Source organism: Scyliorhinus torazame, chromosome 13 (assembly GCF_047496885.1).
Source record: "Scyliorhinus torazame isolate Kashiwa2021f chromosome 13, sScyTor2.1, whole genome shotgun sequence".
NCBI lineage: Eukaryota > Metazoa > Chordata > Chondrichthyes > Carcharhiniformes > Scyliorhinidae > Scyliorhinus > Scyliorhinus torazame.
This window is the reverse complement of record NC_092719.1, coordinates 14709926-14724571: the sequence shown is the minus strand read 5'-3', so window position 1 is coordinate 14724571 and position 14646 is coordinate 14709926. Positions and strand designations below refer to the sequence as shown.

General features: G+C 43.2%; 2 protein-coding genes across 2 annotated transcripts in view; both read left to right on the top strand.

The window, feature by feature from the left end:
• The window catches only part of ankrd16 (ankyrin repeat domain 16), a 28109-nt gene extending 27262 nt beyond the window's left edge, over positions 1–847 (top strand). Inside the window, exon 3 of the mRNA XM_072470916.1 lies at positions 843–847. Coding sequence (XP_072327017.1) covers positions 843–847 — 5 coding nt within the window. The remainder of the gene's footprint in view (positions 1–842) is intronic.
• On the top strand, positions 806–9945 carry LOC140387855 (rab GDP dissociation inhibitor beta-like). The gene is made up of 5 exons (XM_072471101.1): positions 806–942; positions 1840–2011; positions 5222–5366; positions 6571–6625; positions 9252–9945. The coding sequence occupies exons 1-5, from the start codon at positions 871–873 to the stop codon at positions 9417–9419; spliced, it is 612 nt and encodes a 203-aa protein (XP_072327202.1). The 5' UTR covers positions 806–870; the 3' UTR covers positions 9420–9945.
• The last annotated feature ends 4701 nt before the right edge of the window (positions 9946–14646 follow it).

Below are 14646 nucleotides of genomic sequence, written 5' to 3'. Positions count from 1 at the left end.
ATAGGAGCACAATTGGGCCTTTCGGCCATCGAGTCTGCTCCACCATTCAATCATGGCTGATATTTTTCTCATCCTCATTCCCCTGCCTTCTCCCCATAACTCTTGATGCCCTTATTAATCAAGAACCTACCTATCTCTGTCTTAAAGACACTATGATTTGGCCTCCCGAGCATTCTGTGGCAAAGAATTCCACAGATTCACCACCCTCTGCCTGAAGAAACTCCTCCTCATCTCAGTTTTAAAGGATCGTCTTAAGTGTGAGGCTGAGCCCTCTGGTTCTAATATTTCCTACTAGTGGAAACATCCTCTCCGCGTCCACTCTATCCAGGCCTTGCATCCTGCAAGTTCCAATAAAATCCCCCTTCATCCTTCTAAACTCCAACGAGACATAATTGACCTGCAGATATTTGCAATCCCCATTATGGATGCCTGTATGCAGTTGTGGATTTTTAGTGTCTCAACGGTCTGACTTTTAGACCAGATAAAAATCTGCGCTTGATAGTTACAAACCTAAATATTCAAATTGTGAATGCAGGGAAAGCACATGTTTGTTTGAGTATTTTTCGCTTCTCTCGGGTGGTCTAAAACCAGTGCCATGAAACACAATGGACATGGCTCGAATGGCAGAGTATTTTCCCAAATTAAGGGAATTTAACATGGCTTACATATTACAGAGATGTTTGAACAATTTGGATATTCTTTTTTTAATGTCCTTTAACCTAATTCTTGAATAAATTGTGAAACGGTTACAGCTTCAAACTATGCCCACACTGTGCTGATGTATCTATCCATAAGCAATGAACAAACTGGTTTAATGTCAGATTTCCTTCTTTTTTTTTTAGGTTAAGTGCCATTTATGGTGGCACCTATATGTTAAACAAGCCTATTGAAGAAATAATTATGGAAAATGGACAAGTGGTTGGAGTAAAGTCTGAGGGAGAGGTGAGATCGTTTGTAAAGAAACTCTGCAGCAAGAGTACCTCTTTCCTTTGGATAGCGGACAATGTTGCAATAGTTATGATGCAATGGGGGGTTTCTGGAATGAGTATTTATTTGGAGTCCCTGCGCGCAAACAGGAGTGAAGTGCTTTCAAACCTGTGGAAGTGTGAATGGTGCTTGATGTCCAAAGTCCTGAACTTAGCATTACAAATTTGTGTTTGCTGGAAATGACACTTTTTTTTACAAGAATTGATGCAATCTGACCTATCTATACTTGGATGATAATTTGTTTTTTCCATTATTTTTGCTTATTTAGTACTTTCAAAGAAAACCCCAATTGAGCACTTGCTGAGGCAAATCAAATCCATTTTTAAGCTGCATAATTTCCACATGCAGAGTAACAGTTAAACATTTTATTCTACTTGCAATGTGCACAAGTTATGTAGCTTAGTGTTATGAAAATGATCAATGGATACAATATTTTGGAAGATCTGCTTTCTTGGAACAATATTTTTGCAATGATGCAGGGTTTCATTGTAGATGAATGTATTGGCAAAACAGACTAGTCAACTCCGTTTCCACATTTTATTAGCTAGTTTAAATTGAGGTGCCTACAGCAGGAGCTTTGCTGTTTGAGCACTTGGGATTTGATTTTATCCACTAAATAGTGCAACAATCCTCCAAATATAATCCATGGAATGTTTGTGAAGGCAGCATTGAATTGGAAAAATACTGTTTGAGGAATTGATGTCTTTGTACAAAAAGAGTACTTGTTTGAAAGCTGGCAGTAGAACTGCTGCTTGCTGACAGAGGCGCAATGGGCCAAGTGGCCTTTTGTGACGTTCTGATCCAATGCCAGATTTAGTTTTAAAAATATATATATATATATTTTGTTTGCAGATTGCCCGCTGCAAGCAGCTGATCTGTGACCCCAGTTATGTGTCTGACCGTGTGAAGAAAGTCGGCCAGGTGGTTAGAGTCATCTGCATCATGAGTCATCCCATTAAGAGCATAGCAGATGTAAATTCCTGTCAGATTATCATTCCCCAAAATCAGGTCAACAGAAAATCTGGTGAGTAGCTTTCATAAACTTGCATTTTATTATAGCCCTGGAAGTAAAGAGTAGCCAATATTGTGCTTTAAATTGAGCAGAGCAGTGTTCTCAAAGGTGGTGAAGTACGTGTCAATTTGCAGCCAGCTTATTTATTGTGCAAGGCCTATAAATGGATTACCGTCCTGCCTTGATCCTGTACTACAAATTGGATGCAGACCTAAAGGATTAATATACACAAGATTGGAGCAGAGTGGAAAAGGGCTGAGACGGTCAACACCCAAAGGTTGAGTAAGGTCAGCGCTGAGTAAGGTCAGCGCTGCTAGTCAAGAGCAGTATTACGGTGGCTGAGAGGATGCTAGATGGGGACTCATCTTCCGAGGTAGTATAGGCTGAGGTTAGAAACATGAAAGGAGTGGTCACACTGTTGGGAGTCTTCTATAGGCCTCCAAATAGTTCTAGGGATGTAGAGGAAAGGATGGCGAGGATGATCCTGGATAAGAGCGAAAGTAACAGGGTAGTTATTATGGGAGACTTTAACTTTCCAAATATTGACTGGAAAAGATATAGTTCGAGTACATTTAGATGGGTCGTTTTTTGTACAGTGTGTGCAGGAGGGTTTCCTGACACAATTTGTTGACAGGCCAACAAGAGGCGAGGCCACGTTGGATTTGGTTTTGGGCAATGAACCAGGCCAGGTGTTGGATTTGGAGGTAGGAGAGCACTTTGGGGACAGTGACCACAATTCGGTGACGTTTACGTTAATGATGGAAAGGGATAAGTATACACCGCAGGGCAAGAGTTATAGCTGGGGGAAGGGCAATTGTGATGCCATTAGACGTGACTTGGGGGGGATAAGGTGGAGAAGTAGGCTGCAAGTGTTGGGCACACTGGATAAGTGGAGCTTGTTCAAGGATCAGCTACTGCATGTTCTTGATAAGTATGTACCGGTCAGGCAGGGAGGAAGGCGCCAAGCGAGGGAACCGTGGTTTACCAAAGAAGTGGAATCTCTTGTTAAGAGGAAGGAGGCCTATGTGAAGATGAGGTGTGAAGTTTCAGTTGGGGCGATGGATAGTTACAAGGTAGCGAGGAAGGATCTAAAGAGAGAGCTAAGACGAGCAAGGAGGGGACATGAGAAGTATTTGGCAGGAAGGATCAAGGAAAACCCAAAAGCTTTCTATAGGTATGTCAGGAATAAGCGAATGACTAGGGAAAGAGTAGGACCAGTCAAGGACAGGGATGGGAAGTTGTGTGTGGAGTCTGAAGAGATAGGCGAGATACTAAATGAATATTTTTCGTCAGTATTCACTCAGGAAAAAGATAATAATGTGGAGGAGAATGCTGAGCCCCAGGCTAATAGATTAGATGGCATTGAGGTACGTAGGGAAGAGGTGTTGGCAATTCTGGACAGGCTGAAAATAGATAAGTCCCCGGGGCCTGATGGGATTTATCCTAGGATTCTCTGGGAGGCCAGAGAAGAGATTGCTGGACCTTTGGCTTTGATTTTTATGTCATCATTGGCTACAGGAATAATGCCAGAGGACTGGAGGATAGCAAATGTGGTCCCTTTGTTCAAAAAGGGGAGCAGAGACAGCCCTGGCAACTATAGACCGGTGAGCCTCACGTCTGTAGTGGGTAAAGTCTTGGAGGGGATTATAAGAGACAAGATTTATAATCATCTAGATAGGAATAATTTGATCAGGGGTAGTCAGCATGGCTTTGTGAAGGGTAGGTCATGCCTCACAAACCTTATCGAGTTCTTTGAGAAGGTGACTGAACAGGTAGACGAGGGTAGAGCAGTTGATGTGGTGTATATGGATTTCAGCAAAGCGTTTGATAAGGTTCCCCACGGTAGGCTATTGCAGAAAATACGGAGGCTGGGGATTGAGGGTGATTTAGAGATGTGGATCAGAAATTGGCTAGCTGAAAGAAGACAGAGGGTGGTGGTTGATGGGAAATGTTCAGAATGGAGCTCAGTCACAAGTGGAGTACCACTAGGATCTGTTCTGGGGCCGTTGCTGTTTGTCGTTTTTATCAATGACCTAGAGGAAGGCGCAGAAGGGTGGGTGAGTAAATTTGCAGACGATACTAAAGTCGGTGGAGTTGTGGACAGTGTGGAAGGATGTAGCAGGCTACAGAGGGATATAGATAAGCTGCAGAGCTGGGCTGAGAGGTGGCAAATGGAGTTTAATGTAGAGAAGTGTGAGGTGATTCACTTTGGAAGGAATAACAGGAATGCGGAATATTTGGCTAATGGTAAAGTTCTTGAAAGTGTGGATGAGCAGAGGGATCTAGGTGTCCATGTACATAGATCCCTGAAAGTTGCCACCCAGGTTGATAGGGTTGTGAAGAAGGCCTATGGAGTGTTGGCCTTTATTGGTAGAGGGATTGAGTTCCGGAGTCATGAGGTCATGTTGCAGCTGTACAGAACTCTGGTACGGCCGCATTTGGAGTATTGCGTACAGTTCTGGTCACCGCATTATAGGAAGGACGTGGAGGCTTTGGAGAGGGTGCAGAGGAGATTTACCAGGATGTTGCCTGGTATGGAGGGAAAATCTTATGAGGAAAGGCTGATGGACTTGAGGTTGTTTTCGTTGGAGAGAAGAAGGTTAAGAGGAGACTTAATAGAGGCATACAAAATGATCAGGGGGTTGTATAGGGTGGACAGTGAGAGCCTTCTCCCGCGGATGGAAATGGCTGGCACGAGGGGACATAGCTTTAAACTGAGGGGTAATAGATATAGGACAGAGGTCAGAGGTAGGTTCTTTACGCAAAGAGTAGTGAGGCCGTGAAATGACCTACCTGCTACAGTAGTGAACTCGCCAACATTGAGGGCATTTAAAAGTTTATTGGATAAACATATGGATGATAATGGCATAGTGTAGGTTAGATGGCTTTTGTTTCGGTGCAACATCGTGGGCCGAAGGGCCTGTACTGCGCTGTATTGTTCTATGTTCTATGTAATCGGAGAGACCAGGTACACTTGCAGCAGGGAAGAATAATTTGAATGTCCAAAGACCTAGTTACAGAATGGTGTTACTATAGGGTTCAGTTCATCAACCTGGTGAATAATGCAGGATCCATTTTGTAGGATTGTTTGCTGCGTGAAATTTCAAATTGAAAATGACAATTTATCGAGCACCTGATCTTTTGTCAAAATTGTACTCTTGGATAATCGAAAACTTGGCTTGTTTGAATTTATTTGACTTCATCTTTTTAAACATTCCCTAGACATCTACATTTGCATGATTTCCTACGCCCACAATGTAGCTGCTCAAGGAAAGTACATTGCCATTATTAGCACAACAGTGGAGACCAATGATCCAGAAAGTGAAATTCAACCAGCGTTGGATCTTCTGGAGCCTGTGGAACAAAAGTATGCTTTAATATTTGGGCAGATAATGTTTAGTTGAAACTACAATGAGACATTTTTGGATTGTAAATTGATGAGATTTGTATAGGAAGATGTTTGAAGAAGCAAACTGTTATTCCTGTGGTATATGTGGTGGCCTCGCCAATAAAAGTGCATTTGAATAAATGAGGCCTTCAAACAACTGTTATTGGACTTCTCTTAGTCCAGCCTAGTTGGGGTAATAGTCCCAAAACAAACAGTAAGCAGTTTCAAACTAGTCTGGATGGAAGACAAACTCCAATATATAAAAAATTGATAGATGGATGTGTTAAATTGGTAGCAATAATGATGGATGAGAGTCCAACGGTAAATAGATATTTTTCTGACTCTGAAAGGCTTTGTGGGATGGCATCAAATTAGAGATGTGAATCGTTGGTCTTTTCAACCTGTGTTGTGATCTTGTCAGATTTTGCCCGTCTGAACTTGAAATTTGGATTATTAATGCTGTCAACTACATAGAATTTACATGAGGTTTACTGTCCAGAAACAGGTAGTTTTAACCCAACAGGTCCATGTCTGTGTTTATGCTCCACACGAGCCTCGTCCCCACCTTGCCACTTTGCAACCTACAAAGTAATTTTACTGTGGCAGGATTACTGATATAATCCACAGATTTTACTATGGTTGGTGCATCTGTTATCTTCCCTGTGAGATGGAGGACTATTGTGGCAGATTTGTTAATGATATGTCCTTAGCTGTGATAGTTTCCTTGTGATTTCATGATGGGCTATTGCTTATCAATCAAAAGCTGGTATTGACTTTAAGAAACAGTGAAATAGTTTCGGAATGTTCAACAAATGTATGCTTGGGTTGCAGGAAGTTTAAAGTGGAGTTGTTAATCGTGCTTTTATAGACTCCTAGAAATGACGTCACAGAGGAAGGGCATTTAGCCTGTTATATTATTGCTGACTGTGGAACTCTATGCATTGCTCTGCCCTATTTTGAGAGGAGTTGGGAGGATTGTCCTATTGACTAGTTCCATGCCAGCTTTCTGAAGGCTTGGATTTGAGGCATTTTATATAGTTTAAGAAATTAAAAGACTATCCTGTATCTGCAATTCTTACTATTATAACTCTTCCATTATCAGACATATTTAAATTGAATCGCAGCCCCTTCGGTTTTATGGGATAATTTGGTACTTAATTTATCATATACTTTTACTCTTCAGATTTGTTTGCATCAGTGATCAGTATGCTCCTGTTGACGTGGGGACTGAAAGCCAGGTAAGATATGATGTCTTAAATTCTTTTAACTGAAATATTTGTAGAATCCCAACTTTGTAAATTGGTTATGGATACTACTTGATCATTCCTGGTAATACGTATATTGGTTTCAGTTTGGTCTGGTGGCAGCAGAAGTTGGAAGATTGAGCTCAAAATTCCATCATTGGTGCAGTCTGTGTGGCTGGTGGTCAGACCGGATTAGAGATTCAAAACATGTGGAAAAGTTGGCCACAGATTACTTGGGAAGAAAGGGATGTTGGCAGTGGGGCAGGCATTTTTCTAAGATGTACCATTTTGAGGGGGAGGAAAGCAGTCCTGAGAAAAGACCACCATTAGGGGCAGCACGGTAGCATTGTGGATAGCACAATTGCTTCACAGCTCCAGAGTCCCAGGTTCGATTCCGGCTTGGGTCACTGTCTGTGCGGAGTCTGCACATCCTCCCCGTGTGTGCGTGGGTTTCCTCCCACAGCCCAAAGCTGTGCAGGTTAGGTGGATTGGCCTTGATAAATTGCCCTTACTGTTGGGTGGGGTTACTGGGTTATGGGGATAGGGTGGAGGTGTTGACCTTGGGTAGGGTGCTCTTTCAACGAGCCGGTGCAGACTCGATGGGCCGAATGGCCTCCTTCTGCACTGTAAATTCTATGCTTTGTAATACTAGATAGCATGGTGGCCATGAAGGGAAATTAGCTGGGCTGGAGTTCAGTGGGAATGGGATTACTAGCACAAGGTGGGTGTCATGGTCAAGTTGAACTCTTGAGGATGTATGGGGAGATGAGTGAGAAGTAAGAGTGGATTTAAGATTAGGGCAGTGGAGAAACTGGGAAATTTAGCTTGCTGGCAAAGGATTAGGGCAGTGGGGAAACGGGGAAATTTAGCTTGGCAGTGAAACAGAGAATGTGGCAGAGCTGACTAGATCGCTATCTTTTAACAAATGTATTGAGCTTCTTGAACATTGTTAATGAGATTTAAGGGGCAGGGATTTAAGGTGGAAGTTGGAAATAAGAAAAGAAGGCAGGGTTGCCTTTGCATTCAGAACAGCAAACAGCGGAGATAATCAGGACTTGCTGGCACTTGTGGTCCATCTTGATTTGGCATTGAACGGCTGTTGTGCATCATATACATTTAAATGTGTACTCCTTGGACTTGAAGCAAAGATAAGGACCATAAGAACAGGAGGAGGTTATTTAGGCACTCGAACCTTTTCCACCATTCAGTGCGATCATGCTTAACTGTGAACTAAACCAGTGTTCTTCAAACTTTTCTTCCGGGGACCCATTTTTACCAACCCGGCCGACTTTCGCGACCCAACCTGCCCGACCTTCGCGACCCAACCCGCCCAACCTTCGCTACCCAACCCGCCCGACCTTCGCTACCCACCATTTTCTCTTATCTTGTTTGCTGCTGATAAAAATGGAGGAAATGGTTTGGGGTCCCTTTGGCCCTCGTACACGCTCCTCCAATGGAACCTGTTGGATGAAGGTGAAGCCTTCCGGTGTCGGAAAGTATGGAGTCTCCATCTGTCCAAAATTCTGCATTTTCTTCCGTTAAATTTTATTGAATAAAACCCTCTCTAAAAAAAATTAATTAAAAAAAAAAAAAAGAAATTTATATGAATAAAAAAAACCCCGGACCTTGTAAAATAAAAAGCTGCGACCGTTTTTATAAAAAAAAATAGCGGGCGCACTGCGCATGCGCGCCCGATCATCGGCGCGCATGTGCATAGTTTTGTGCATGCACGCCGATGATCGTGCGCGCATGTGCAATGCGGCCGAATTTGTTTACATGTTCGCGGCCATTTTAAAGGCTGCTTGAAGCCGGCGTTCTTAAAAACCGGCTGCTGCGCGGGGATTTGCGCGATCGGGAGCGCCGCGGAGGACGGCTCCGCAACCCTCCTGACACCCGCCCGCGACCCACCCACTCGGTCGTGCCCCCGAGTGTGAAGAACACTGACCTGAACCATAAGTATTGAGCAAGAGGGTAAAGGTTTACAGGGGAAAAAGGCATGAAAAGTAGACTTGGGATAATTTATGCAAATAATACATTAACACTGGTAATTATAGACTTTGAACCTGTGAAACTAATATTGCCAAGGGCTTGGGATGAAGACAAGAGGACCAAGTTAGGTTGTTAGTGGTGAGCTATCTCCTGAGGTAATGATGCTGGGTGGGAAGAAGCCATTGATAGAGATACCTATGGATAATAGTTGAACAAATGAGTCTGGTTTAATAATAATATAATCTTTATTGTCACAAGTAGATTTACATTAACACCTGCAATGAAGTTACTGTGAAAAGCCCCTAGTCGCCACACTCCAGCGCCTGTTCGGGTACACAGAGGGAGAAGTCAAATGTCCAAATTACCTAACAACACTTCTTTCGGGACTTGTGGGAGGAAACTGGAACACCTGGAGGAAACCCACACAGACACGGGGAGAACATGCAGACTCCGCACAGGCAGTGGCCCAAGCCAGGAATCGAACTTGAGACCCTGGTGCTATGAAGCAACAGTGCTAACCACTGACCTGCCTAGCGGGACAAGTGTTCTACTGGTTCTCTGTGGCTGATGGTCAGAAAACAGCCCTCGGGCAAGTTAACTTCTGTATTAATTGGTTACTTTTCTTTAACAGGTTTTCATATCTAGAACATATGATGCAACCACTCACTTTGAGACCACTTGTGATGATATCAAAGATATTTACAGGAGGATGATGGGTGTTGAATTTGACTTTGAAGAAATGAAGCGAAAGCAGAATGATATCTTCGGAGATGATGCGCCGAATGAACCTTCAAAGTAAAAAAACCCCTGAAATCTTGTACTTAATTGGCTGATTCAACTTTGGTGTCATTAAGGAAATTAATGAGCACTGCAGAAAAGGAAGTTTATATTGTGGGGCCGGCTTATTTTTTAAATCGCGTCTTCAAGATCCTGACAAGTATTGCACTGATTCTAGATGGAAACTCCATCAATTGTCTTTGGCATCATGTGTAAATTTTGCTAATATCTTAGGGGTGCTGTCCAAAGAAGACAATTTACCGATGTATGAAAAGATTTGATCAGAGATTCTGCAGGAGGAGTTATGGGGGTTGTTGGGTGAGCCGGGACTTGATTCAGATGCATTCTTTACTGTAAACGTGGAAAGATGTAAAAATGCTAAATCAATATTCCATATTGTCTGTGGAAGTATTTACTGCCATCTGCTTTAACATCAGCTCTAACATTTAATGGGTTAAAAATTCATTTGTGTAATCGACTAACAGTTTATAATGGATTGATTCTATGTAGAACTACAACGTCACAATAAAAACTTGTATGTACCACCAGCCATTTCTAAACACAATAGACACTTGTATAATTTTTAATCTTGTTTACATTTCAGGAGTTTCACATTTGGGAGTGTCCATTAAGCTTTCTTTAGATTCAGTTAACTCTGAAGGTAGTAGGGTCTGTGAATCTGACCCTGACATCTTGCTAAAGGATGCCCTACTATACCTCTGGACCCTTGAGTTGAAGTAAACCATGCTTTTAAGCTGAGCTATAGACAATGTAGATTAGAGGCAACTTGAGAATTTCAGTCAAGTGAACTGATTTCAAAGCAGGTGGTTGTGAATGCCGTCTCTATCTCTGGTTTGGAAATGTCAGGAGCTTAAAAGGTCTGTCATGACCACTTCACACACACTGACCTCTGTACTGGAAGGTTAGATGGTCTTCAAATAAAGTGCTGTATGCTTTTTTGAATCTACCATATAACTTGGTGAATTCAAGCTTTCTTGCTAAGATGCAAATTGTTGGTAAAGATTGTGACCAAAAGTGTAGTTTGCTTTTATGACTGGGGATTGCGTTTAGACCTTCTTTCCAAGCCCAGAATGGTTTTCCAACTTAACTGTTAGGCAGTCGAGTGCTCAACATTCAGTCAGGTAATTTAACATTTGTGTGAAGTTGCCAAATATTCAGATTTGGGCACATTTGATCAGCTCACGGGCGAGCGAGACTATTATAACATTGAAAGGCAGTTCGACTGACTCCTTCCCAATGTCTTGCCAGACTTGAGTAACCCTTTCTAGTGCGTCTAGATGAAGAAGCTTTGTCAAAAGTTGTTACCTGTTCACTCTATTTTCTCTCTTCGCTGCCCCTTGATCATTGAAAGCTCGGGAAGGATGTTATCAACATTAACGGTCATTTTGAAGGATTCTGAATAATCTGATTGCTGAGTTCAGTCATGGGACCGGAAGAACCTGAAGCAGAACCGATCTAAAAATCCATTTGCAGCACTGTACACATTAAAAGTGACTGGACTAGAATATAAATAGTGCTGCTGACATCTTTTAACTTTTTAGCGCAGTTAAAAATTATCCTCACCCCAGCATGGAAGCATAGCTGAAGTTGAAGCACAACCAGTGGATTTTGCAAACGTAGCCAAACATAATGATTAGTCGTACTCCTGTGTTTAACATTTCTGATTATTTTAATTCTTTCACATGGTTTGTGGGTGTCGAATCCCCAATGGCCTTTGAACTGAGGGAGGAGGTTTGAGGCTGAGCAGCGACTTGAAAATAGGGGTGCCAATTTTAACAGTCAAGGTGTTGCTTAACCAGGAACCAACGTTGATCAGTGAACAGAGGGGTGCTAGATGAAACGGACTTTGTGCAAATTAGGACACGGCAGTAGATGATCAGGTTCATGGAGGTTGGAACATGGGAGGCCAGCCAGGTGTGTGTTGGAATCGCCTAGAGGTAACAATTGGTATGGCTGATGGTTTCATCACCAGCTGAGCTGAGGCTAAACATTTCAGTTCCAAGACATTGTTGCAGGAGTTCCTCAGGTTATTGTTCTTGTCCCACCCATGTTTAGCTGCTTCAGCAATTACCTTCCCTATATTATAAGGGCAGAAGTGGGCATGTTCAGCACCATTCGCAACTCCTCAGCTATTGAAACAAGTCCGTGCCTATAATGCAGCAAGGTCTGGATAACATTCAGGCTCTGGCTGACAAGTGGCAAGTAACGAGGTTCGACAAGGTACCTTGCAAAAGGATAAGTCTTGAGATAAGAGCCCATGGTGTTGGAGATATTGGCATAGATGGAGAATTGGCTTGTGGGCATATGGGGTTCTTTTTCAGGTTAATACCTGTAACCAGTGGGGTTCCACCAGGATCAGTACTGGGACCACAACTGTTTAATATGGTAATGAATGACTTGGAGGAAGCTAATGCACTGTTGCCAAATTTGCAGACAGAAAAATAGGTGGAAAGACAAGTTGCAAGATGGATACAAACAGTTTGCAAGAGATATTGGTAGGTTAAGTAAGTGGGCAAAAAGTTGGGAGAACAAAAGAACAGTATTTAAATGGAGGAAAGCTGCAACACAAAGGGACTTGGGAGTACTTGTGCACGAAACACGAAATCCACATTGGATTTGGTGCTGGGTAATGAACCGGGCCAAGTGCTAGATTTGTTTGTGGAAGAGCACTTTGGAGATAGTGACCACAATTTGGTGTCTCACTATTGCAATGGAGAGGGATAGGGCCATACGGCAGGGCAAGGTTTATAATTGGGGGAGGGGTAATTATGATGCGATTCGGCAAGAATTAGGGAGCATAAGGTGGGAACAGAAACTGTCAGGGAAAGGCACAAATGAAAAGTGGAGCTTGTTCAAGGAACAAATACTGCGTGTTCTTGATAGGTATGTCCCTGTCAGGCAGGGAGGAAATGGCCTTGTGAGGGAACCATGTGTTGCTCTTATTAGCCTTCGTTTATTAGCTCTGATTATGTCACCTTTGCTCACGAGTCGCCAGGTATCTTTCGGATACCGCCACGTGGTTCAAGCTCGAGTTATGATTAATAAGTTTACATAGATGATTTGGTGTTGGGGACCAAGGGCAATGTGTCCAAGTTTGCAGACGACACTAAGATAAGTGCTAAAGCAAAAAGTGCAGAGGATACTGGAAGTCTGCAGGCTAAGTGAATGGGCTAGGGTCTGGCAGATGGAATACACTGTTGACAAATGTGAGGTTATCCATTTTGGTAGGAATAACAGCAGAAGGGATTATTATTTAAATGATAAAATATTAAAACATGCTGCTGTGCAGAGAGACCTGGGTGTGCTAGTGCATGAGTCGCAAAAAGTTGGTTTACAGGTGCAACAGGTGATTAAGAAGGCAAATGGAATTTTGTCCTTCATTGCTAGAGGGATGGAGTTTAAGACTAGGGAGGTTCTGCTGCAATTGTATAAGGTGTTAGTGAGGCCACACCTGGAGTATTGTGTTCAGTTTTGGTCTCCTTACTTGAGAAAGGACATACTGGCACTGGAGGGTGTGCAGAGGAGATTCACTAGGTTAATCCCAGAGCTGAAGGGGTTGGATTACGAGTAGAGGTTGAGTAGACTGGGACTGTACTCGTTGGAATTTAGAAGGATGAGGGGGGATCTTATAGAAACATATAAGATTATGAAGGGAATAGATAGGATAGATGCGGGCAGGTTGTTTCCACTGGCGGGTGAAAGCAGAACTAGGGGGCATAGCCTCAAAATAAGGGGAAGTAGATTTAGGACTGAGTTTAGGAGGAACTTCTTCACCCAAAGGGCTGTGAATCTATGGAATTTCTTGCCCAGTGAAGCAGTAGAGGCTCATTCATTAAATGTTTTTAAGATAAAGATAGATAGTTTTTTGAAGAATAAAGGGATTAAGGGTTATGGTGTTCGGGCCGTAAAGTGGAGCGGAGTCCGCAAAAGATCAGCCATGATCTCATTGAATGGTGGAGCAGGCTCGAGGGGCCAGATGGCCTGCTCCTGCTCCTAGTTCTTATATTCTAAGTCAGCACACCGCTTAGTAAGATTGAAATCAACGGTCATTTATTATGTACAGCAATAAATACTTACACAATAATCCTACTTTCTATATCACTACCTACCACTACTGGCCAATACTTAACTTTTGGGGATGGCCCACCAGGTCAGGGAAACAAATGGTTTATCGAATTGGGTCTGGCCTGCGGGATTCAAAAGGCTGATACGGGTCGATGGCTAGGAGTCTATCGGGTAGCGATCGCTGGAGTCAAACTTACAGTTTCTGGTCGATGTTCTTGCGAAGGTTGCGAGCAGGAGAAGAAGGGAGAGAGAGAGAGATCTGAATTTGGCCCCTCAATTTATAGGGCCCAGGGGCTTCCCGCCTCTCGGGGTGGCCCTTGGCCCTGAGTCCCAAGTGATTGGACTTGTTCCCAATCACTGGGTTCAATATGCTCCAATAATGGGGCGATTCCTCGATCGGGGGATGGTCGTTCACCTGTCTTTGTTTCGGCCACTGCAGGCGCCGAGAGGTCTGGCCCGGCATTCAATTGCTAATATGTTGCAATTGTTCCCGGGGATAGCCGATTAAACTGCAGATGTCTGGGTTGATGTGCTGCTAATGGTCGCAGGTATTGATCTGGGCCGACTTCCCCAGAGCCGAATACGCTATTCTGTCTGCAGCTGTCCGTTTGTGTCCTGTTGGCTGCTTTTCCCATCGGCCTTTTCGGTTAGCCATTTTATATCGGGCTTTGGCCAAATTAATCGGGAATCAGCCATTTTAAGTGGCTACACATGGTTCACAAAAGAGGTTGAATGTCTTGAAAAAGGAAGCGTATGTAAGGATGAGAAAACAAGGTTCAGTTGGGTCGTTTGAGGGTTACAAGGTAGCAAGGAATGAGCTAAAAAAAAAAGGGATTAGGAGAGCTAGGAGGGGGCATGAGAAGTCCTTGGCGGGTCAGATTAAGGAAAACCCCAAGGCTTTTTACTCTTATGTGAGAAATAAAAGAATGACCAGGGTGAGGTGAGGGCCGGTCAAGGACAGTAGTGGGAACTTGTGCATGGAGACAAAAGAAATAGGAGAGGCGTTGAATGAATACTTTTCTTCAGTGTTCACCAAGGAGAGGGGCCATGTTTTTGAGGATGAGTGTGAGATACAGGCATGTAGGCTGGAGGAGGTAGATGTTCTGAGGAAGGATGTATTAGCAATTTTGAAAAACATTAGGGTCGACAAGTCCCCTGGGCCA

Excerpts from the sequence above, each read along its gene's own strand:
- LOC140387855 (XM_072471101.1), top strand. The coding sequence starts at position 871 with ATGTTAAACAAGCCTATTGAAGAAATAATTATGGAAAATGGACAAGTG. Across the intron at positions 943-1,839 it reads GAGTAAAGTCTGAGGGAGAG|ATTGCCCGCTGCAAGCAGCT; the intron begins GTGAGATCGTTT and ends TTTTGTTTGCAG. Across the intron at positions 6,626-9,251 it reads ACGTGGGGACTGAAAGCCAG|GTTTTCATATCTAGAACATA; the intron begins GTAAGATATGAT and ends TTTCTTTAACAG.